At 37.2% G+C, this 26,322-nt stretch overlaps 1 protein-coding gene across 1 annotated transcript in view; it reads left to right on the top strand.

Annotated features, from left to right (window-relative positions):
* The window catches only part of ARAP2 (ArfGAP with RhoGAP domain, ankyrin repeat and PH domain 2), a gene marked incomplete at both ends in the record, with an annotated part of 118,038 nt that overhangs the window by 29,617 nt on the left and 62,099 nt on the right, over positions 1–26,322 (top strand). The window contains 4 exons of the mRNA XM_084266843.1: positions 23,186–23,301; positions 24,500–24,704; positions 25,388–25,468; positions 26,130–26,312. Of these exons, the coding sequence (XP_084122969.1) occupies positions 23,186–23,301; positions 24,500–24,704; positions 25,388–25,468; positions 26,130–26,312 (585 nt within the window). The remainder of the gene's footprint in view (positions 1–23,185; positions 23,302–24,499; positions 24,705–25,387; positions 25,469–26,129; positions 26,313–26,322) is intronic.

Below are 26,322 nucleotides of genomic sequence, written 5' to 3'. Positions count from 1 at the left end.
ATTGATTTCTATTAAATTTGATAGAGAGTCCACTGTTACTTTAAAAGATTTTTCTTCATTGTTAAAAGTGGAGACGATCCTAAGCCAAATGCCAAATCCTAACATAACCACCATGAACTTTGTGAAGTTCAGATTGAGATCAGAACATCATGTCTCAGACCCATTTCTAGTTAAAAAGTGATTGGTTTAGCTTGAGCTTCTGGCAGTGATATAGTGCTAGTATGAAACCATCAATTTCTTTGACTCTCCATGTAGTGTGAATTTCTTAAACTTCCTCTCTGGAGCAAGTGAAAAATAGATCGTACAGAATCAATTTGTTCAACCTGCAACTTGCTGAAATTCCCATTTCTATTTCAAAATCATTCGTGCTTAAATAAAAACATGTCATCTGATCCTTCATGACAGCTCAAACATTGGCTTGAAATGTCTGTCTGCTGTGGTGGTGCAAGTGATAACCTTCCCTCTGTGACCATCAGAAGGGCTTTGACAGATGCTTGCCTGGTCTGCTAGAATATATCCCCTTCATTAGGTTGTATTTAGGATTCACTGGGAGCTAGAGTCAGGGAGGGTCTAGATGTCACAGTGTTTGCACTAGAATTTGGCTTTGATAAAGGGAATTGAGGATCCTCTTTGTTATTGCTTTGGAGGGTTCTGAAATAGATTTATTTACCTGGGATATCTGAGGAAACTTTGCCAAGTATAAAGGCTGGGAAATAGTATGTATGGCTCTGTGCCATAATTATTTGTGACTTTTTTCCTCCATGCATGACTCCAAGTTAAAGCTTGAATTGTGATGAGTACTCCCTCTCTTATATACAAGCAATAGTATCCATTTCTTATTGAAAACCTCATTTCAGTTTGGCTCAATGCTCTTATTGATTTCAGAGGGGGTTTTGTTTTGTCGAAGATTGAAATGATTTGCTTGGTGGCAGATGGAAATGTTTATTCATGTTGAGTGAACCAGTAAGAGTGCTTAGTAATTTTCATTTCCTTTCTATTTCTAATGGTGCATTTAAAGCAAACCTGGACAGCATCAGAAGATGGAAATTATATTAAACAGGTAAAAGATAGCTAAGGGTATGATCATGTAGAGAACCATTAAGGGGATAGATGGAAGGACAAGTCAAAGATGATGCTTGAGACTGCTTCCTCTTTCAGACACCAATGTGAATATCAGTGAAGTGGAAGGGGTGCATGCTTGTATCTCCATGTGTGGAAAAACAGATGAGTTATCTCAGTTAAGAAACACAGTCTGACAGGGGAATGCTTTGAGCTACCTGATACAGGGAAATATGTCCCTGTCTGTGTAGCTAATGTGTCTGTTGGGCTAATGATCTTAAAAGGTCCCTTCTGACCCAAACCATTTTATGATTCTGTGAAACACAGTGTCACAGACAACGTAGTTGGGATTCAGGGGCAAACTTGCAAGTCTGTGACTTTTTGGTATATGGTAATGTGAATGTATAATGATTCTTTGCAAGGGAATTGTTTGTTAGGAAATGTTTTGGTTTACTATGGAGAAAAAGTAATCTTGATTATTAAATCATGAGCGTGATGGATGAGAAAGATCGTTTACTTAATTTTTAAGTGCTTCTCTATTAAGTACAGTAGAAAGTGTCTAACAATAGCAACTGAATAGAGAAATTAATTGAAGTCCTGAAAATGAGTAGCAATGATTGTCGTGCTAAAGCAGCATGAGAGCCTTTTTCATATATTTAGATTCTTCATTACATCACTGTGATAATATCTGTGAATATGAAATGAGTCCAAAGTGATGGCAACAGCAATATGAAAGAAGTCTTGGGGAGAGGAGCTCAATGTAAGTTGAGTGGAAAGCAAAAGAGTTGCTTAAAGATTTTGAAATCTAATGAGGAACCCGGAGCAAAAAGCAACTGACAGATTTGGAAAGGAAGCTAGGAAAAGAGGTAGAGGAAAGAATGCAGGAGGAATGGGAAGACCATTCAGACAGTTGATAGGGAGTGAGAGGAGAAGGAGTTGCCTGATAGGCACTGGTTTTGGGCAGTAAAACATTACTGAGAATGAGAAAATTGTGTTGCCTGTATTGTTGTTCCCCATCCTTGTTTCCCAAGCCCTAAAAACATGTGTCCTTTTTTTTCCTGTGGTGATAAGTGTTATTTGTAATAATAACTGGGAAGCTCTCTAAAGAAGGAGTTTTCCACTCAATTGCCTGTGTGGCTAGGAACAAACGTGTTTACAAACATAGGAGTGAACCTGGCCAGGAATACCTTAAATAGGTGGAGGTGACAGAAGTAGCTTTTGGTTTAAGATCAAGTATACTGATGCATTGGTGATTGAAGTGGGCACAAATGATCCAGCCTCTTTTAAACACAGTTGTTTGCATCAAGTTGTAGCTAGGATGATAGATTAAGGTCTAATTTTCCAGCAGCTCCTTGGCAAGAAATTAATTCCAATCTTCCACACTCAAAACCATGGCAGAGATCAATTGCTGTATATGACATCAGAAACAACAGAACAGGAAATAACTTGAATTCTCCAAGAAAGTTTAAAAACTTACTTTTTTGTTTGTTGAGCAATACAAATTTAATAATTTCAGGAAATTATGTTGACTGGGGGAAAGTTTTGTCTTTGTTCTGACTGTTACTTCAGTTTAAAACTAATTGCACTACTACTCAAAAAAAGTTCTTAAATTATTTAAAATAATATGCTATTAAAATAACGTGGTTGAATTGGACAAGAAAAATGTGTTGGTGACCATATATACAGGAAAGATCTACATTTTACATTCAAAAACAGTTTTGTGGGATATTGTTCTAGGTTGTTGCAGAGAATATTAAAGAACACGGAGTAGTGCATAAACGAATTCTATCGAAGAAAATTGAAAAAGTTAATGTTAAACTCTTCTGTATGCAGTTAAACTTTGTCTCTATGAGGAGTTTATTTTTCTTGTTCATTTGTTTTTATTCGATTAAGATCTCATTGAGATGTAAGTACATAGAAAGCAATCATGAAATATGGTAGTGAGCCCAATGCTTTCACATTGATCAAAACCTTCGTGATTAATTTGATTTGGGGTGGAAGGTAGGGAAGGAGGAAGGAAAAATCACAAAGTTACTGGCTTCTCAGTAATGATCAGTCAAGCTTTCTGGCTAGGTAATGTGTATACAGCCAGCTACCTTGATTATGTGAAAATTAGCTTTGAAGAAAAGTAAAATCTTTTTAGAATATTCAAACAAATCCTAGAGTGGCACAGCATGTGTTTTAGATCCACATTCAAAAGGTTATAGCACTATTAAGACAATATTGTGGAAAATTATTTCTCCAGAGTACTGCAATTAACCAAGAGGATTGTCCATCACTATACATCTTACTTGCATTTCAAAACTACTAGCTTTGCTTCAACTCCCATGGTAAAATAATGTATTGGATCAAAAGCCCTGCATGCAGGAAGCAAAGCATTGTTTCTGTGTATCTTTGTTTATAATAGTAGGCCATGTCTTCATTTATTTATTTCAAATCATATGCACAAGTTATTTCTGCATTCAGTGAAACTAAAGATTGTATAATCAGCGTGTCTGCATCTATATATATGTATATCCACACACACTCAGATAATGATGTGTTTTCTTTTGTGTGTGTGCAACAAGGTTTGAGATTAACAATGAAACTGAAAAAGAAGTATTTTTCAAGAATAGTTGGATCTCCTTTCAGTAGCTCAATATATTGTGGAAATAAATGCAGCCAAAACATTATTTTGTACCTAGTTGATTCCTGTTTAATTGTAAACATATCAGTTCTCATAGGAGACATACTGAAAAACTACTCTATAGCTTTGATTTGCTTTTTGTCCTTTAAATTGAGGATGACATAAAGCACTTTTTTCTTCTCCATCTGTTACATCTATGCATTTGCCATATTTGGGACAGTCATTTTAGACATAACACTGGCAACACTAAATTTTTTTTCCTCTTGTCTGCATCCTTTATTTCAGGTATTAAACTAATTAGTATAGCTGAAATATTAATATTTATGTAAAGTTTCAAAGCCGTTACCACAGTGAAGAGCAGAGTATTTCTGAAGCAGCATAGACAACATATCCTTACTGAAGAGGTCATTGCACAAACTTACATAGGAACAAGCATATGTTATGCTAGTGTATGTGAAATCCTTTTCCGAATTGGTTAAAAATACCATGATATGCCATTGCAAATTTTAATAATTTAGCATATATCTTCTGTTATCAACTTGCTGGTTTTGAAATCTGTTACAGCTAAACTAAATGTGGCTTATGCATTTAATCTTTAATTGGTGTGGCAGAGCTTAAACAAGTAATGTCTCAAAAGGGTGGGGGTTTTTTTTGTACATTGCCTGTAAGTTAAAGAGCGAAGCTGTATGGATATCTCTCTGTGAAATCTAAACTTTGAGAGGTGAGGCTTCTTTTGTCCATTCTGAAGTGAAAAAGCAGTAGTCTTTAAGACCTTGGGATTTGCCTAGTCTAGGATGAGTATGATCAGATGAGCACTGGCAGTTACATTATAGTGATTAAAATGTTCTCCTTGGTTGCAATACTAAATAAAATGGATTAGCACGCACCATCAGGAGAGCAAAGAGTATGGCTGTGATTCATTAATGTGCCTTGTAACTGACACTGTAAGGTCTAGAACCCCAAGCACTTAAAAGCAGGTGATTGATCATAATGCATTTAACTCGCAGTAGCTGAACGAGCAGGAAGAGCAGAGTGGTCATAAAGAAAACTGTTTTGGCACTCACGGATTTCTGGTTTTACTTTATGATGATTTTCAAGATTGGGTGATCTCCCTTCAATCACTGTTGGAGTTCAGCAGAGTAAGGACCACTTTAATTTAAGATGCCCAGAAGTTGTAGTCACATTCCCCTCCCCCTTCCCCCTTTTTTATTTTCTTGGTTCTCTTTCACACATGTAGTCCCCACACCTTTTTTTTGTTACAACCAATTAATCAAACAGTAAACATTTTCTCCAGAACTGTTTTCTGCACTGGAAATGTGAACTGTCTCTTTGCTGGCAGTGGAGAGAGAGAGCAGGTTGGAGTTGCTATAGGACTGCAAAGTAATTAGGCCAGTTAAGTTTTCATCAGTTATGCAAAGTGGATGGTTTAAAATAAGAATTATAAAGATTATCCTTAAAGTACAGAAAATATCATTGTAGCTTAAATGGCATTTTAATCTTTTGGACATTAAATTGTTTTTCATTTGTGCTGGTTTCATTATACTTGTAGCAGTATGGCATTATTCAGATAAGAACACGGCATTATTTTCTTAACTCTGCTATCTTGCGTCTACAAACTTTATTCTAAATAAATGCACCATCCTTACAGCAAAAGGGAGGGAATTTATGATTTACAAGGTAGTAAGAATGTGGGGAATACCCCAGTGTGCTCTCTCAGCAATAATTTCTGTCCCTGGTTAATAAACTGCTAGACCAACAAATTTGAACTTAATCAACTCCAACTGAATTATTGCCTCGTGAAACACTTCAATGCCATTATTATTAACTGAAAATATCTCTCTTATTATTTTGTTGGAGATGGCATGTTTTAAATCCCATTCATTAAAATATGCTATCTTTATAGATATTTCCAGAAAATGTGACAAAAGTTCTTTCCATCTCAGCACATGGGTCAGGACAGCCTTGCATCCTGAGATCCACTGGAATGATTGATTGAGTGATATCTAACACTTCTAAAAGAGCATTTTAAAAATATGAATTGCAGCAAAAATCAAGTTTTGTTCCTTTCACTTAAGGTGAAAGGTTGCCAAAACAATTGGCAATGGGCAGCTGGAGGACCATGAGAACAGGCTGGGGATTGTGGCTGAGAAGAAAAATATTTTCAGCTTACTAACAGAGAAGATGAAAAGCAACGATTCAGGAAATAGAAGGTGGAAATAATTTTGTTTGTATTTTAAATCATGACTAGTGACACTAGCATGCTTTAAGCATTCAAACAAGTTTTATTTGGCTGAGGCTTTTATGTCTTTTGGGTACCTTTGACTGTACTTCTGCAGTTTCTCCAATAAAAGTTGCTTTGGGGAGGAAAAAAAAAGGCAATGGCTGATGAGTGTGTTTTGCACATGGCGATAAGCAGTTCAATTACTGATTTTGACAATCCTTTTTGGGGATTCTGATATCTAAAATTTAATTGAGTATTACAGCTCCTGTCCATTTGCTTAAGATGAGTTAGGCTATTTAAAAGAAATTACACCCCCCCAACCCCCCCACCCTGGTATCTGTTGGGTATGACTGGCAAATTTGTCACCCTCCAATGTTTTCAAATTGTACACTGAGGCAGAGAGGAGTCTGTATCCCAAATACTGCGTTTGTCAAAGTTTGTACATGTCTGCACTCTAAGCCCAGTATGCAGAGCTCTGTTAGAGAGTCAGGAGGTTTGAGAAAGGTCTTGAAGCAATGTGGCTACATTAGTATAATTAATATGGCTTCGTGTCCTGCTTCCTGTTCCACAACCAGTCTGTCTGGCACTTGTTTGAGAGGCTCTGCAGGATGTTGTGTGATGATGAGAGGTGTGATTTTGTATTTTTTTTTGCAGCCAAGGGCTGTAATTCCCTGCCATGGGGTCATAAAGAAGTTCAAAGGCAGATAAAATGACAGCAGTCAGCAACAGCAGCTCAGCTCCTGCAACACAGGAGTAATTGCAGCCCATTATTACAATTGACTCTCGCTTCTCTTCCCTGAAGGAACTGAGCAGCTGCCAATTTACTGGGCTGCAAGAAAACTGATGAGCCAGGAGATGGGGGTCATAACGAAAGTTGAGAAACTGATCAAGGCAAAATTCATTAGTCCTGAGTAGCCATAACAGAAGAGAAGGAGACAGTGTTGACTGGTCATCACTGATGCCCAGGTGGGAGATGGATTCTGACTTCCAGGTTGGTTTGTTTCACCTTGCACTTCTTTTTTCACAAAGAGAAGCAAGGGGGGATCCGGCATCTTTTTTCTTAGTTTGTTTAAAACAAACCATACAGCAGAGGTACCTGCCATTTTAAGTGACTTATCCAGACAGGTCGTATTTTGCCCTGCATAAACACATCAGCTATTTCTCTGTGTGTTTTTTGGTGTGCTGTGTAATCATTCCCATGCGTTAGGTTTTTACAGGTTTCTTACTTTCTTTCTACAGCTATAAGAACTTTTCTTTGTCTTTTCTGTTTATTTAATAATGATGTGCAGGTGGCAAATCTTAGAAGCTTCATTTGAGGATGATCTTAGGTACTTGCATGTCCCTATGTAAATGTGTAAAATCAGCAGGCAAGGTGTGAAACTTGTGTGTGTCTGCGTTTTCACCAATAAATGGTAATGTGCAACTAAAAATGCTACATCTATGTAAAGCTCTGCTTTGGAGGCTCTGTTTCTTTACCCTTCTCACAGATAAGGTATGGAATATCAGGGAAAAAAATCTCAATATATGCAGGTGGAGGTCTATTGGATTTTTACAGGGAGAAGCAAAAATAAAGGTTAATAGAGTGTGCTGTAGGTACAAAACCAGAAGATGTTATCTCATCAGGGTTCTGCGTGATTATGTGGTGCTAGCTGTTCAGGTCTTCTAATTGTGCAGGTCTTTCATCTGCAGACCTAAATTTCATTCTCCTATAAGGAATGCAGATGTATTTTAAAATTAACCTGAAGAAGCCTGTGCAGATTTTGTTCTAGCTGCTTGTGGTTATAAATGGGAAAGTTATAGATAGATTTTCAGTATATACAGGACCATTTAAGGAAAGTTGTTGCTTGTAGGATTTGACACAGATACCTGGGGTGAATCTCTAGCTCTGTGAATGTCAGCTGGAGCTTTGCCATTAATGTCAGAGTTGCTGGATTTTCATTTTAGTCCAGCATTTTGTTTCATTACTGAATTCTTCTTTGTCCTAGTTTCTTAAATGGCATGTTCATGCTGGGAAAATATACCTTCTTCTAACTTCAGTGTGTTTGCAGATTGCAGTTGTACATTCTTGCTAACATAGAAGGATTTTTGGAAGATTTTCTGTTCTCAAAAATCAATGTAGCATGTTACAAGCCTTCACACCCACGGTTAGTATAAAATGCTGCTGCTGAGTTTCTGAATATACTTAAATAGAGAAATTCTATAATTCTAATTCTAGAAGATTCTCTTTTACAGTGTTATCTTGATGAAGCCTTTGCAGTGTTGCTGCAACTTGTGTGATGACATGTATCTGCGTACCTTCAGTGATGGCCAAAGAAGCTTCTTTGATAGCTGTACTTCACCATGACTTGAAGTGGGTTGAGTTTGCTGCTGCATAGGTCAGGATGTTGCTGTTAGATCAGCCCATAAGTCTATGCTTCCCTTTTTTGGCATTTTTTTTCATGACAAATGACACTTTAGGTACTGTTTTTTTACTGACCTCTGATATGTAAGGTGTCTTGTTTGAACTGAACATAGTACTATCTAGATGTTTCCAAATTATTTTTCTTTTTCATTATTACCTGATTTTGAAGGCTGTTCTAATAGAACATTAAGGACACAGATTTGTAAACTTGCAAAATGTGAAAAACAAGCTTCTCTTTGCTATGTTACTCAGAGCTTATTAATGGTTTTAGAAGTACAGCTTAAGTAAGTAGTGATCAAAGCCTGTTGCCCAAGCATGTGCTCTGAAACACAGTTAACATTGCTGTTGCCAATTTTTGCAGATAAGCAAGATATGTTTGTTTGTTGTGTAAGGAGATGGGTGGGAGTGAGAGACCCAAGTAAAAATAATGCAGGAGACAGGTGCGATCATTGCACTAGGAGCAAGAACGAGCCATGTGTCTGTAGCTCATCCTGAGTCCTGCAAAACCTTCCTGTATTATTTATTCTGACAATGGGAAGGTCAGTGGAACAAACAGAATATAAAAGTGGTAAATGGAGATAATTTATTAAAAATAATGTAATTACTAGTGTTCTTTCTACCAACTAGCTCTCTAGTTGGTAACACAGAGTATGAAGGTTATTCAAAAAGAGTATGTTGTCAGGTTTTTTTAAGGATAGGAGGGGTTTTTGTTTTTTTTAACTTAGAATTTTTTGTAGTATCTTATGGTTGCTCTGCATTTGTATGAACAGTTTATATTTTTCTGTTGGATGTTAGCCTTTGCTTCTCATTAGCTGAAAATAATTCCATTGCAAGCTTGAATTTACTTAATTTTTGTATAATGTGCTTCTAGCTCATATTTTTTTAGTTTTGGAAGACTGATATAAAAAACTAGACTGTTATGTTAATTAAGACAAAGGCATTAAATCTGTAATTATGGCTATATTAATTCTAAATCAAATCCTGAAACATGAATATGCAGATGTTTTGTAGGTGGACCTTGTTTTATTTCTGACAGTCAAAAAAAAAACTTAAATAGCTTCTCTGTAATTGTATGGGGTTATTCTTTGAGTTGTGAGTGCCTTTGTTTAAATTTTGTAGCTGTGATGGTTACCCTTCTTAGCTTTAATCACTGCAAAATAAAACAAAAAAAGAAATCACGCGAAGCAAATAGCAGTGGCTTTTATATGAACTCATAATAACACTTATTTACTGAACTAGAAGTTCAGTAAACTCTATAAGCATTTAATACTCCAGCCATTTCAGTATTTAAGTAGTGAAAAGTAGCTTGCTTATTTGTAAACTTCATTGATTTGTGAATCTCGTACGTATTTACTTTTATGCTGTGTTTTCTTTACGTGGAATCATTACCTTCGTGACAGTCTAGGCAAATGTGAAAGTGAGTAGCTGCTAAGCAGTACCTACATGTGTGTCCATTAGTGATTCTGCTTTGAACGAATCAAAATACTTTTTGTGTATTCATCAGCTATTTTCACTTTTCTTTGTCTCACAAAGCCAAATTAGCATGTGTGATTCTGCAGCCAGCAGAAGAAAACAATTTCTTTTCTAACCAAACTAACCACCAACAACAACAAAAAAACTCACCACAAAACCAAATTCCAAGAAATCTCTAACAAAACTCCCACTCTATTTTTGGTTGAACTAAGTGTAAGGAGGATGCCTTCCCAGGAGAGAAAATGCTGAAATGACTAGGTTAGGAAAATTCCTGCTTATCAAAAGCTACTTTTCAGCGTTGCTGTTGTCATGGCATCAGCCATTGGTCCAGGCACAGAAGAATGTATGGCAAAACTGTTGGTGCTGCTTTCCCTTCGCTGTGTTAGAATAGATATTACAGAAGTGGGGAAGAATTCACAAATCATCATTTGCTCTCCTCTAGGTTTCTGATTCTAAGCATTAATGGGAAGTTGCTGCTTTACATTGGCCTCTAGAAATGTCTGTACGTCCATGGAGTCCAAGGCACGTCCTTCAGAGTTATTGTGCATGTATGTATGCATGCACACACTCAAAGTATAGAACTGTTAAGTACTTATTTATGCCTTTCTTAAGAAAATTTATTTTGCTGTGTTGGCTCAGATATTTCAAAAGATGATGAATTCCAAATTGTAAGCAAATCTGAAATTTGATGGGGTTTAATGTCTCCATCTTTATAGGGTAAATATTTCTTAAGCAGAAGAGAATTTATACTATCGGGTCAAAAAGTTTTGTATACTTTTCCTTTAACTCATTTTTTTCCTCTTAAATTGAAGATCATAATGTCATCTGTTTAAAGTAAAACTTCCCCCTTCGTGGCTTTGGAAGCAGTAGGTGTCTCTAATCTCCCTAGCTGGAAAAAATAGCACAATTCAGAGCTCTCCATATTTCATTAAAATATTCCTAATAAGGGTTTTTTCGTGTATGTTGTTCCAATTCCCAATCTGAGAAGGGCCATTGAGTTTGGTGGAATCAGAAATTTGACCTGTTTTATTAACATCAACAGGGAAATCCTTTAGTGTTCCAGTTATCATAAAATGGAATGTATTTGGAATATAGGGTATTTGAATAGCCATAATTTTATTTTTTAAAAAGTGAAAATGTCTGTTGTTACTGGGACCAGTACTAGTCAATAAATTCATCAGCGACCTGAATGAGAGATCCGAATGCACCATCAGCAAGTTTGCTGATGACACAAAGCTGGGACAAGTGGCTAACACACCAGAAGGCTGCACTGCCATTCATTGAGACCTAGATAGGCTGGAGAGCTGGGCAGGGAGAAATGTAATGAAATGCAACAAGGGCAAGTGTAGGGTCTTGCGTCTGGGGAAGAACACCCCTCATGTACAAGTATAGGTTGGGGATGGACCTATTGGAGAGCAGCATAGCGGAAAGGGACCTGGAGGTCCTGGTGGACAACAGGATGACCATGAGCCGGCAATGTGCCTCATGACCAACAAGGCCAATGGAATCCTGGAGTGTAATAGAAGGGATGTGGTTAGTTGGTCAAGAGAGGTCCTTCTCCCCCTCTACTCTGCCCTGGTGAGACCACATCTGGAATATTGTGCCCAGTTCTGGGCCCCTCAGTTCAAGAAGGATAGGGAACTAGTTGAAACAGTCCAGCACAGGCCTACCAAGGTGATTAAGGGAGTGGAACATCTTCCTTATGAGGACAGGCTGAGAGAGCTGGATCTCTTTATCCTGGAGAAGAGGAGACTGAGGGGTAACCTCGTTAATGTTTATAAATATGATGGAGCCAGGCTTTTCTTGGTGATGTCCAATGGTAGGACAAGGGGCAGTGAGTGCAAGCTGGAGCATAGGAGGTTCCATGTGAACGTAAAGAAAAACTTTTTACTGTGAGGGTGACAGAGCACTGGAACAGACTGCCCAGAGAGGTTGTGGAGTTTCCTTCTCTGGAGACATTAATAAACCACCCTGGATGTGTTCCAGTGTGATTTAGTCTAGATGATCCTGCTCTGGCAGTGGGGTTGGACTAGATTGTCTTTCGAAGTCTCTTCCAACCCCTAAAATTCTGTGATTGTTAATCCTATATGGATGGCACTTTAATGCGTGTTGAAACTTCTTTTAATTGATTGTCCTTTATAAGTATTTTTAATTTTGCAGATTACTTGGAGATTAAATTTGTGGCTAAAAACCTTTGCAAAACTTTCTCCATCAGGAAATGTTTTTTTTGCTAATACTGAAAGAGAAATTATCAATTGTTTTTACATGTGAAATAAGATACCATAGAACTCAATTTTATTTTAGAGAGGTAAAAGGTGTTAAATAAAGTATGTTTTTATATATACTGTAAGGACTAATTGTCGTAGCACCTTACTGTTTGAGGTCAGTAAGCAAGCATTGTGCTTAGCCAATGATGCTTTTTACTGGTGAATATCATATTTGTTTATCTCCACATGTAAATTTGGAGGAAAATGAGATCTCTGTTAATGTGGAGGTTTTCTTGGTTCATTAGGGGAATCTTCGCCAGCAGGGGTATTGTACCAGTTTTCTCTACTGTCCAATGACAGCTGTCCAAAAAGGTTTATAAAGAAGTTAATCCTGCATGACCACCGGTCTAGATTATTTTTAAATGTCACAAAAAGTTCACAATTTGTCCATCCTCTAGGAGTTCAAACGCTTTGTTAGCAGTTTGTCTGGACTATGAATACTTAACAAGGACTTTGGTGTCTATGTAAAGCTTCAGCAAGAAAATTATCAAGTTGTGAATTCAGAAACCAGTAACTGTATGTGGTACTCTTAAAATACACAGATCTTGGTCTCTGGAGAACAGTCTTGATAAATCTTCCAAGAAGGTTTCCAGTTGTGAAGCACTTCCAAAGAGCAGTCCAGATGGCTAATTAAAATTTTAATAGTAGTAGCTATGTTTAAAAATGTCCTTGTATCAACAAGAAGTACTCTGGGCACTCATTACAGGTGTATGTGTGTGTGTGTGTGTGTGTGTGTGTGTGTTTAAAACTGTATATGTGTTTGAGATGATGGCTGTAGGGGATACCTGTTTCAGATAAATGAGAAAAAAAAAAAAAAGGCAGGTGAAAAGGATGATACAATAGAAGTGAGGAAAGCTGAGAAATTTCCAGGTAACGGTAGGTTTCATATACATTAAACCCCCATCCCTTTGGGATAAAAATGAACTCTGAACTGGAATGAATTTCCATGTGTTAGGAGTTCTGTATCTTAAAGAAGATGATTGTCTCTTTTAATAGCAGGCAATGTTGTAAATGGCTACAGAATAAGAATAAAGGTGAAAGCCTTGAATAGATGCTGCAGTCACTCAAGACAGGTTTTGAATTTTATTTACATGTGTGTTTATCTGCACTATCTCATGATGCTTCATGAAGCAGCGAAAGTAAGATTGTAGCACAGGCAGGCTGCTGCTGCTTCAGCCTCTCCAGCTAATCAGATGCTGCTTTCTGAATGCGCTCGGTGCTGCAGAGGAGCCCAGCTGGAAAGGAGTTTCCATAATTGTTCAAATTGGAGCCTCGCCTGCACTTGTCTTTCGTGTGGGGTTGGCAATAAAGAGAGCAGTTTTCTCTCCCTTGGTTGATATCTGTTGGGGTATTTTGGAAGATAGCAAGGCAGGTTTTGTGTGCAGTGTTACCAGATTGCTTTTGATGCTCGATTCTGTCTTGTGTGCCTCAGATGTGAGACTGTTGCTTTCCTAGCATGTTGAGTGACAGGAAAAAGAAAGCATGTGCGTGCAGAATGGAGTACAGTCTGAATCACACTTTCTGTACCTCAGCTGAACTCTGAACTGTAGAATAGTTGACTTAATTCAGTCCTTTCAGTATTTTTCTAAAGCAGCAATGCAAATGACTGTGGTACTTTTAAGTCATGAACTCTACTTTGCAGTAATAGCTTTAAATTGCTTTGTGTTAAAATGTACAGCTTCATGTAGAATTCAGTTCCATACATCGATGCAACGGCTCACACAAATTGTTTCAGAAACACTGGAAAGGTTATTGGACCATCACTAAATGGCATGCCTACAAATCATTTGTAATGGCAAGGCATGGTTGCAGCGTGGATTTCCCCACGCTTCCCTTTCTGCACCAGTGAGAAACTTGTGAATATTTGGAATTGCAACTTTTCCTCCCCTCTATTTTGTCATCTTGGTTTGAGGACAAAGAAATGGAAAATTTAATTTATGTATGTATTCATTTGTAGCTTTTCTTTGAACATCTCTTTCCAGATTGTATCATCTTGTCTTAATTCACTGTGACCATGCACAAAAGCTTTTCCTTCTGGGACTGGGTGGGGAGGGAGGGGGAGTTTAGACTCCGTGTCCTCTGCTCTAATTTGTAATCCTTAGGTTGTCTTAAGACCTGAGGTATTCAGTGGTGGCTATTAGGCTGAATTTGTTTGTAAGCCAAGAATTTATTCAGTTAAAAAGTTAATTGGGGTTAGGTGGGGAGGTGGATGCACCTGTGATTATGTAAGCTTCATTTTTGGGAAGATCTTTGAAAACCAGTAAAAAGTTAAAGATCTGTGTGAAATAACATTACTGTGATTAGATTTGTGCACCCACTCTAAACATGGGAAAACTTGGTTTATTTTGAATATCTTAATTTCATCTGATTAAACCTATACAACTTAATATTGTGCAGTAATTCCTATAATATGCTAGTTTCTACCAAGGGTGTATAGCCTCAGCCAGTGCATTGTTTACTTACTGTTTGGTAATCTTAATTTTTTTTTTATGGAGTAACCTCTGCCTTTTTTATTGAACAGTGCTGTAAAATGCCTTCCAGAAAGAATCTCCTCATCAGTAAAGAAGTGTTTTATGAGGAAACAATCAGTAATTGCTGTGTTTGGCTGTTTGAGGAGCAAGAATGAATGTATGATTTTATCAGTTCCTATTAGGTAAAGAAACATGATTGTCATCTCTGTCACCACATAATTCCAAGGAACAGAGCGAATGATTCAAATATCCTGATGTTTTTTGCATTCTTTGTTTTCTCTGACTTTTATGGAGGATTGGGAGGGAATAGTTTTCTGTCAAACTATTCTGGCTCAAAATACTGCTTTCACAGGTCTCGGCTGAAGTTCCAGTTGCTCAGCAGTTCTGCAAATCAAACCCTAGAGCATAAAGTCAGGTACTCGGAAATGAAAAATGTGCAGTGAAATGACTATGCGAAGGCTTTTGATTTGCAATGAGTAGAAACTGGCAAAGGCAAAGATAAGAGCTCTCCAGTATAATATCCAGTTACTTTAATTATGTGATTTTTTTTTTATTATTATATTTTATTTTATTTTGCAGCCTAGATGGAAGCGGGCGGGGGGTGGGGAGCTTTCATCTTCATGTGTCCTAGATCCATCCCATACCACAAGAAAGGCATAGGCCTGATGGTGCATAATCAAGTACTTAAAAATTGTATTGATACTGCAAAATACATACAGCTGCTGAAGTGAGAATTCTGAGTTACTTCTGTACTAAGTGAATAGGAAGATTTGTAACTAACACCTAAGGTTGTAAGTACCTTCAGAGTGTTGATCAGAAATGCATTTTTGAAACAAATCTCATCATCCCCATTTTGAAATAGCTCTATGATGAAAGTTAACACAAAAGTACGTGTGTTGGATTTCTTAATAAAGTAATGATGTGGAGTAACATGGAGGGGGTAGTGCTCCAGTAGCATGTCTAAGACACTCCAGTGAAAACAAGCCTACTGTATGACACTGACTATAGCTGATCTAAGTGATCCTTCTGTGATCCTTCTAAGTGATCCTTTGACCTTATCACTACCAACAACTACCTGAAAGGCGGTTGTAGAGGGGTGGGCTATGGTCTCTTCAGCCAGGTGACAGAAAGTAGGACAAGGGGAGATGGCATGAAGCTGTGCCAGGGCAGGTTCAGATTAGATATTAGAAAAAAATTTTTTACTGGAACAGGCTGCCCAGGGAGGGGGTTGAATCACCTTCCCTGGATATGTTCAAAAAAAGGGTTGATGAGGTACTTAAGGATATGGTTTAGCATAGGACAGGAATGGTTGGACATGATGATCTTAAAGGTCTTTTTCAACCTTGCGATTTTGTGATTCTGTGATTCTTACCTTTTGCTCTCTTCCTTATTATCATAGAATCACTTTGTTTGGAAAAGACCTTTAAGATCAAGTCTAACCATTAACCTAGCATGTCTGCCACTAAACCATGTCCCTAAGCACCTCATCTACGCATCATTTAGATATGTTCTGGGATGGTGACTAAACCGCTTCCCTGGGCAGCCAATGCTTGACATTCCTTTCGGTGCAGAAATTTTTCCTAATGTCCAACCTAAACTTTCCCCAGCACAACTTGGTGTCATTTCCTCTTGTCCTATTTCTTGTTACTTGGAGAAGAGACCAACACCCTCCTGGCTGTAATACCTCCTTTCAGATAGTTGTAGAGAGTGATACAGTCTCCTTTTCTCCAGAATAAACATCCTCAGTTCCCTCATCTGCTCCATGCAAGAGGAGGTCTTAGAGACTAGGCCCTTCATCAGCTGCTTTGCTCTTTGGACATGCTTCAGCACTTCAACACCTTCTTTTAACCTCTAAAATTATGAATGTTAGGTTGTCATTTCAAAATGTTTTGCAGTAATAGCTCAAATCATTTTCAAGTGGTTCTGTAATGGAATGCAGGAATGTTGCTTAGCTAAGTAAAGAACCTAAAATTGATGATGTGACTACCTCACACATCATAACAGATGAGCACAAAGTTACGGAAATAACATGCACAGAAAACTTGAATTCTAGCATCTCCTTGCTCCTCGTCAGGGCTTGAGTTGGCAAGCTTCATGTTCTTTTAACATCATTTTCTTGTGTGTGTAATTATATACTATATGCCTCACTGCAGTTTCTTTTTGAGACCTCATTAGGAAGAGTGAAAGGGAGAATACATATGTCTTTACTCTTGGTGGTGTTTATTCCAATCTGTGATATGTAACTCTCACCTAAAATCGGTATTAAATATACAAGGGACCTAAGTCTAAAGATGTGAAAAGCCTGATGAAAGGTAGACTGGGAAGGCTAAGCCTAAATACAGTTTAAAAGGAGAGAAAATCAATATAAACTTGTGGAGAAGAATTAATATAATCAAAGTAATTTCTGCATTACTAGTCACTGTTTCTCAAACTAATGCATAAATATGTCTTAATTTTTCATTGAAGTGGAAAAAAATTCCCACTTTTTTCTTGCAGAAATTAGCCTTACTTACTAGCTGGAAAGGCTGACATGTATACCTTCTATTCAGAAGGAGGGGAGAGAATCTATGATAGCTTTGTCTGAAGGATTCTAGTTACTGGCTTTCAATCTCTTGGGAATAATTCAGTTGTTTGATAGGAATCAAATGGCATGTGGTTGGGATGAAGGAAAAATCTAAATCATGTTTAATTTTGAAGGGAACTCTCAGATCTTTCAAGAATAAGTCCTGGTCTAATTGTCACAAAATTAATTGTTCCTTCCCCAAAGTAAACCTAAAGAGCTATTGCAAATAGGAAAGGTAAATTCAAGGGAATATGTCAGGTTGTATTTTGGAACTCTAATCAGAGATACTGTGATTAAAGGTCAAGAACTTTCTGTGTATGGACAGTAGCCAAGAGTAGTGTCAGAAATGAGGATGGTCCTTTTATAAATTAGTGGTAGGATGGTAAGAAAAGTAGATGTTTGAAAAGTAAAAGGCATGTGTGCATATATAAAAGTGCATACATATGTGTATGTACATATATTTATATGTAGTATATTTTTCTTGTATTATCTGGTTTGTCTTACCCTTATTGGGGCCTTGTGTCTCTCTGTGTGTGCACACCCTTAAATATTGCATGATCACAAGATCTTGCAGCCAAAGACAAAAAAAGCATCATCGTTTAATTCACAGGAAGGAAACTGATGTGCAGTGAGAATATACTCAATTGATATAGCAGTTTCCAAAATCTCTCTGGTCCTGGCATACACCAGTACTGTTTCTGTACGTCGGAGTTCTGGACTTTCTGTACATAAAAATATGCTACAAATACATATTTACGTATGTACATATATGGGTGTGAGTGTAGCAATTTGGCAGCAGTTCTCCTTTTTCTCTGCTAGTGCTGTTATCCCCTTAGACACCCCGAAAAAACTGAGATAAAATTACAGACTGATACTTGTAATGTGAAAATAGTAGAAATAGTTAACCTTCAAAATACAACTTCAGATTTATTTGCAAGAATTTTCATGTGATGGATAAGAGTAAGAGTAAACTTATAATTGTGGTTGGATTTTTTTGTTGGGTTTTTCTCATGTATTTTCCTGAAAAAAGTTAGGGGGGGGTTGGGGTTCATCAACTTTATATCTAATGGACATAAGAGTAGATTCACTAAAGGCAGTGAATTTTTGTTTGACTAAACAAGAATGCCAGCCCAAGTTTTACTAGTGGAGAACTGAGTGGAAGGGAGAAAATTTAAACAAAAAAAAGTTTTCAGGGTAAAGAGTAGTTTTGTAGAGAAGGTCTCCTCATTAACTGAGAGCCAGATGATTCAGCTCTGCTTACAGATATTAGAATTCCTTAGAGGAAGATCCCTAGGCTTTTTTAGGATAACATAGCAAAGGCTATGTGTTTAGCAACTCTGCAAATTAGATTTGTTCAGTTGTAGCTGCATGATTTTATTCATATATGTAGTTAAGTTCTGTTTTAACATTTATTTCTGTGCCTGTAGAACAGTGGTGATGTATTAGAAAAGGCATGAGACTAATCTTGGAGCTCCTCAAATTTCATCCAGAATAGAATAAAGGTTAGTAAAGTGTCTCAGGATATCTGAGAAAAGATAAAGCAATTTTGTACACTGATCTCTACTTCACAGATACTCATTAAATGTATGTTAAAATAATAAATACAATTCACAGTTTATATATGGTTGACAGGTTTTCATAAGCTACATCTTTTTCATATGGGGTCATAATAATAGCAGGAGTTGCACATTATAATCACTTCTTCAAGAAGGAGAAACAGGTTGCTAGAAAGCCAGTGCTCATCTCATAGTTAACTACTTGGCCCTATTAGTATTTTTAGCCTTCAGTTAACCATGCTGTTTAGTGAATCCTTCTGATCTATTTTGGTTTCTTAGAAAGCTCTTATTGTCAACACATTTTTCAACTTTTCTTCAAATTCCTTAAAGTAATATAAATTTTTTTCAAGACATATCTATATTTTAAAAAATGAATCTTCTTAAAATTTTCTTCATTTGTCAGGAAGTCTAAGTCAGTTTAATCTGAAACAAGGAGCTTTCAGTCTGTAGAAGTAAGACAATTCTTATTCTGAAAAGATACTGCTTGGTCTTGCTGTCAGTACATTTTGTGTAGTGCTTGAATGGCCCTATTGTCCTCTTGTGCACTCAAAGCGAATGAATTTATCTTTCAAAGTGAAGCATTTCTTTCTTCCCTGTACCAATTCCCACTTCTGTTTCTGAAGGAGAGAACAAGACTGCACTCCTGAAAGCATATAATTCTGAACCTTGAAAATTAGATTCCAGTGTACCTGTCGCTCACAAAGCCTGGTTTATGCCAAGTGTTGTATAGTTACTGTGAAGAGTTTGTTTGGACCATTACGGAAATAACTTCACTCTAATGTACCAATGAAATTGGTTAATTTGCCACTGCCTTCAGTTCTGAGAAAGGATATTCCTCATGTCTAATTTCTTCACCTTTCTGACATACCTCATGCTGAAATTCATTGTAAGTTCTTATATACTTGCTGAATTTAAAACATGATAATAGCTATTCTCTTTAGTGTGATTGTTCATACACTGGGTACATGTGCAAAGTTTGGAGGGTTGCTGCTCCAGCAAGTAAAGACTTTCAAATTAAGGCAGCTCATTTCTAGACTGCTCTTAGTTTTGCATTGAGTTCAGTACAACAAAGTTATGTGTGTGTCCTTACAGACACCATGTGAGTTGACAACTGTCAACAAAGGCAAGTATAGGGTCCTGCTCTACCCAGAAATAACCTGAGGCACCAGTACAAGTTAGGGGTTGAAATGCAAGGCTGCAACTCTGCAAAAGACCTGGGAGTCCTGGTGGATAACAAGCTCTCCATGAGCTAGTGGTGTGCCCTTTTGGCCAAGAAGGCCAATGGTATCCTGAGTGCATTAAGAAAAGCATGGCCAGAAGGTCAAGGGAAATTATTCTCCCCCTCTGCTCTGTCCCGGCGAGGCCACTTTTGAATTCCCCCATTCAAGAAAGATGGAATTACTGGAGAGAGTCCACTGGGAGGATACAAAGATGATGAGGGGACTGGAGCCTCTGTTGTATGAGGAAAAGCTGAGAGACCTGGGTCTGTTTAGCCTGGAGAACACAGAGGGGATTTTATTAATATCTAAAGGGAGGGTGGTTGTCTAAAGGAAAGGGCTAGGCACTTCTCAGTGTTACGCAGGGATGGGATAAGGGGCAATGACCACAAACTGTAGCACAGGAAGTTCCATCTCAATATAAGGAAAAACTTCACTTTGAAAGTGACAGAGCACTGGAACAGGCTGCCCAGAGAGGTTGTGGAGTCTCCTCTGGAGATACTCAAGATCCATCTTGCTTTTAGCAGGGGCTTGGACTAGATGATCTCTAGAGGTCCCTTTCAATCCCCACCCTTCTGTGATTCTGTGAGATGTGTGCTGTCTTCAGCCCACAGGGTACCCCTGTGCAGCTTTTCCCCCTTTTGTTCCAAGGAAAGTGGGCTCAGCTAGTTGTTTGAAGACACAAAAATGAAGAGACTGAAGGGAATCTAGGATAGACATTTTCAAGAAGGAATGGTATGCAGTAGGTAGATGAATAAAGTTCAGTTACCATTTCTTTTCTCTAATGTTGTGTAATGAAATTCTCAGTTATTGGGGGAAAAAATTTAAACCAATGTACATGCACAAAAGGAACTACTTTCTTGCACAATTAATATATGGGAAATATATGAAGTAGAATGCTGTGGAAGCCTCAAAGGATGAATTTGTTTAAACTCCTTGAGGATGTGGCTGTCCATGGCTAGTAAGTATGATGACTTGGCTGCAACTGCTTGTTCAGGGACCTTCTAGCTGGAGGACCTTAGACTGCTGGAAGCTTATACAGGAAGATGAGAATGTACCTTTATTTGCGTTCTGTTTGTGACAGTTGCCAGTAGCAAGTGCTTGAAGGAAAGATTCTGTACTAGATGAACTTTTTATCTGGCTCACTATGGTAGTTATTTCAGTCTTCATCGCTCATCATTTACTTTCAGTAAACTTTAATCCCGACCGAAGAGTATAATGAACTCTTATTAACCATGGCTTCTGGCAGTCATTCAGCTGCTTTTTAATAAATAAGGAATGCCTTGCACTGTTGTTCAGGTACAAGTATAGCATTATTACCTGTCCTTTAAATATCAGGACCTCTTCAAGCCAATTACTTGAAGTAATTGAAACCAGCAGATGAAATCTGCATCCAATTTACATCTCAAAAGCACAAACCATTTAATTTTAGAAAGCTAAAGGTTATTTTTTTCATCTTGCTCGTTTGATTTAAGACATGGCTGCCAATAGAAATAATTTTTTTCTATTTCTCTATGCTCAATATTTTTTTTACCTTCAATTTTATGCTTCTGTTTTTCTCACTGGTGATGTCTGACTTTAAGAATGCTTCACTGCCATGGAGAATGCTGTCAAGTTTGTACTCGAAAAGAGATTATTCTGCCCACTCCTTTCCCATAGAACTGATCTTTGAGGATGAATTAGGGAAATGTGTAGGCTTCACAAAACTCTCTGCTCTGAGACAGATGTGTCAGTATGAAAACTGTTGATTTATAAGAAAGTGGGGTTGGGGGCTGAAAGTGAGAGATTTGAGGGTAGAAAAAAGGTACAAATACTAAAAAATCTATTGTATGAGGAGTGGCTAAGCCAGGGTACTTGTTGAAACATGACTACTTTTTTATAAAGCTTTGTGCTGAAAACCACACCTGGGTTCCATGCTGTTACTGTCAAAGGTAATGTTTGGTGAAAAAAAAAATCTTAAGAAGTCTGGCAAGGAAACATTAGCTGACTTATCCCACACTGTGTTTAATTAGTGGAAATTATGGTATTTTAAAAATCTTGCCTTAAATTAGACACTGTAATGCTTTTCAGGGCATAATCGCCTTCAATGCCCTTTGTTACCCTAATGTGATAGAATTAGGACTTCTACTTTTGCATAGACACACATGTGTGTGTTATGTCAGATTTAGCCTTATCAATCATTGCTGAAAGGATATTTTTATTTGCTCATACCTGATAGCAGGGAACGAAGAGTTTTGTGAAGTATGTTCTCCTTGTGAGCTTTAATGCTCACGAAGTTTGAAAGTCTTACGACTTGTCAGTGGTGTAGGTTGAAATATGTATTTACTAGAAAAACAGTCCCCTCTGCACAGGCAGATACCTCTGAAGTGCTTGTATTTTTATCAGCCCACACCCAGGTATTTGTTGTGTGAGAGGTACCTTAGTGAATAACAAACAAATGGTAAGATACGAGGATTTGGTTTTTGCTGGAGTGATGTAATTTGATTTTGTTTCTGATGTAGTTTCTGTTCCCAGGAAGTATGCTAATATTTTGAGAAATTAAACTTGTGACAGTGACTACAGATAGATGAACATCTCAGCTTGAGGAGATACTGATGGTATTCCAAATAGATCAGAAATAACGTGCGTGTGGACCAGTGTTTCCAAAGCACATGCATTTGAGAGAGCCTCACAAAGGCTCCCTGTATGTTTTAGTTTCTGACTGTGTTAATGTGAGATTGCTTTTATTTTAAGTATGTCCTTTCATGTTGGGGGGGGGGGAGGGGAGAAGTATTTTTGCCTTAAATCAAGAAAAAATTCTTAGCATTTTTAATATTTCTTCTAATAATTGAGTCACAGCTAACCCTCTGCCTATTTTAGCTGCTGTGATGTTTCATGTGCTTATTTCAGAAGCAGGAGCAGCCAAAGTTTAAGAAAAAAGTATGCATAAAATTCTATTTTGTTAAAACAGTATGATTATAAGCAGGCCAAACATCATTTAGTCACTAAAACATCACTGAAGTTAGATGCTTCTGTAGTTTTGGAACCCCATTTTAATGCAATCTGTGATTTAACCATCAACACCACCACCTATCCCACCACCCCCTTATTAATAGTCACAGTGTGGGGGGCTTTTTCCTACTAACAATCAAGTTTGGTCATTCTAGCAATTAGAAGCGTAGCGTTTGGACCAATTTCATTATAGTTTTATTTACCCATTGATGAATTAGAAGCTTGTGGCTAGAATGTGTATTACTGATCTCGGATTTTTGAAACGTGTTGGATTTAATTGTTCTAAACATGTTTGATTCTTGAATGATAAAATTCTGAACTGTTATTGTCTTTTCCCTAGGATTTTAAGACAGGATTTGGTATCACTTTAATCCCTATGAACGTGGCAAATGTAAAACAAGTGGATCGGACTGCAAAGCAATCTTTTGAAATAATTACTCCTTATAAAAGCTTTAGGTGAGAACTTTAATATTACAAAAATATGTAAGTAATATACTAAAGGAATACCTGCTTCTTACTGTAGTGACTTAGAAAGTTTGGATGGAAACTAATGATTTCCTTAAGAATGCTCTGCTGTTTTTTTTAGAACTGAATTATTTTCTTTTGCTCAGATGTCTGCTTCATCTGTTACCTCACTGTCTAAACATCATATTCCTACAGATGTATATTTTCCTGTAGCCTTCTTTTTTCATTCTGTGCAAGGGAAGAAGTCGTCACTTCAAATAACATTACTTCATTTTAAAGAATAATAAACTGCAGAATAAAGAATAATTATTTCAGTAGTGAAATAATGTTGCATCCATATATATGTAAAGCCTTTTCTATAAAAATAAGAATCACTCCTGTGCCATCCCGTGTAGAAATCCTCCACTGAAATCAGTAGAAAGTTTCACTTTGGCCAATCCAGTGACTTGTAATGATTTTTAGGGAAATAAATGTATATGCTAATAATATCCTTTTTCTAAGTGTTGTAGTGTTTCTTAAATGAAACCTCAGTAAAGCAGGAGAATAAGAAATGACTTTGTTCTCCTGGGCTTGCTAAGTGTTAGCAAAGAATTTCCTTTCATTCTCAGTCAACTATTGTAGCAGGTAAATTAGTCTTGATCAATGATTTGAATCTGTGACTAGTTGATAGGTAGCTAGATCTTTGATTTTCTTTAAGCCATCACCATGTTATTTTGTTTTTGTGTTTTTTGTTTTGGTTTGGTTTAAGTTTTTTTGTTTGAGTGGTTTTTTTTTTGTTTTGTTTTGTGGGGGGGGGGGTTTAAAAAGATCAATTTAAATGAAAAGCATTTTTGGCTGTTTACTCCTCAGTAACTCTCTGTGACTCTATAGGTCACCCGATGCATTTGTTAAAGTTCAGGTAATATAAAAAGATTGAAAGTAACTCAAGAGCATAACTTCCACATTACAGAAGCTATGTACCTCATGCTAGTAGTAGTGTTTTTGTTGAAAACTGAACACAAAACCAGGGAGTTTTCATTGACTAAAACTACAAAATAATACATTCCATCTTAGTATTTATATTTGTGAAGAGAAAGATTTTTTTGACTGTGATTTTTCAGGTGTAAGTGTAATAGATGAGAGACTACAGTCTATGTTTAATTGGGCTTTAAAATAAAGATCAATAACACAGAAAAGTCAATTGTTTCAGCTTTACAGCAGAGTCGGAAAGAGAGAAACAAGACTGGATTGAAGCACTGCAGCAATCGATAGCAGAAACTCTGTCTGATTATGAAGTAGCTGAGAAGATTTGGTTCAATGAATCCAACAGGAGCTGTGCTGACTGTAAAGCTCCCAGTCCTGACTGGGCATCCATCAATCTCTGTGTTGTCATTTGTACAAAGTGCGCAGGTAGAGTAATTAATGACAGGCTGTGTGAGTTCTGCAAAATGTCATATTTGCATATATCTGGGTATGTCCTTGAATTGGCTTTTTTCATTTTTACAGTGTCATCCTCGTGAAAGTTTTTACAAACAAAAAGTGAAACTAAGTTTTTGGGTTTTTTTTTTTTTTGGTTTGCTTATACCAAGGTCATCCGTAATCTAAAGCACTTCTCCACTTAAATTACAGGTCTGTAAGGTGATTAGTTTCCCTGAGAGGAATAATCCTTCAAAATTAGTGAAAATTAAGACCCACTGGCACTTTGTGGGAAGTGGCTGGCTTTTTCAAGGCTCACTGCCAAAGGATAACAATTGTCAGTATATAAATTGGGGGTATTCATTCTATTATGTTTTATATTTAAATATATACTTAACCAATAGATTCTGGGAAATAGTTTCTAACTTTAGGCTTTCTTTCAAAACAAACCCTCCCAAAACAGACAGCCCACTTTGTTCATGCATTGTTATCAAATGCAATCCAGGTAGGCTTTTTTAAATTTGGGGGTTTTGGTACTTTTATTTTCAAATATCAAATCTATCCTTTTTTAAAAAATAGCAATTAGAATAAATCTGTCTAATTAATTTTTTTTATGTCAGCAGAGGAGAAGCCCAGTTTAAGTGCTTTAGTTAAGTAAAAATACTCTTGGTTTTCAGGACAGCACAGATCTTTAGGACCAAGAGATTCTAAAGTCCGTAGCCTAAAAATGGATGCTAGCATTTGGAGCAATGAACTTATTGAGGTATGTTGTGATACTCTAATTCCTTGTTCTTCCTTGAAACTACTACATGAACAGGAGTTATTTATTGCATTACTTACAGGAAAACTGAACACACAGCTGCTAAATAACATGCTGCTGTTACAGTAAACTTGAAGTTTCCAGGAATAATTTAGCTCTGTAATTCAAAAGATTGTTTTAATAGCCATATGTGAAAATTCTCTTAATATCTCTCCAAGCATCTAGATTTTTTTTTTGGGGGGGGGGAATTGCTGTTTTTTGGAGAGCAAGCATGATGGACAGTATGGGGAAGGTAAAAAGAAAATACCGGTTTGGTGGCTTGGAGGGTTAGAAAGTTGTGCTTATAGAGAGGGTTGAGTCACCAGTGTTTTCTTTAAAACATGTGCTAGTCTTCTCTGACCTTTTACTGGTATTTTCTAATATGTATTGAAATATAACAGGTTAGTCTCGCAAAGCTTAGTTGCTGTTGATGGTAAATGAAGACTGCAGACTATTATTCATTTGTAGATGACCGTAGGCAGTGACTGAGAGAGGCTTCTGTCTCCTGCAGGCAATTTTCTTTTCTTTAATAACTTTTTCAACCTTTAGCAGCTGAAAGCTATTTAGAGGCCAGCTTCATATACTTCATGCTATTTTGCTTATTTTTTTCTTGCACCTCATCCAGCTTTTTATCATCATTGGAAATAAGAGGGCAAACAGTTTTTGGGCAGGAAATCTTCCTCCAGATGAAGAGCTGCATATGGATGCCCCTGCAGAAAAAAGGATAGCATTCATTACACAAAAATACAAAGAAGGAAAATTCAGGAAAGCACCTTTTCCCTACAAAACCAAGGAACAGTTGAATAAGGTAATACTAG

This window comes from Gallinula chloropus (assembly GCF_964237585.1).
Source record: "Gallinula chloropus genome assembly, chromosome: 7".
NCBI classification, from domain to species: Eukaryota; Metazoa; Chordata; class Aves; order Gruiformes; family Rallidae; genus Gallinula; species Gallinula chloropus.
Note: the sequence above shows the minus strand (reverse complement) of the source record. Positions and strands in the feature narration are given on the sequence as shown.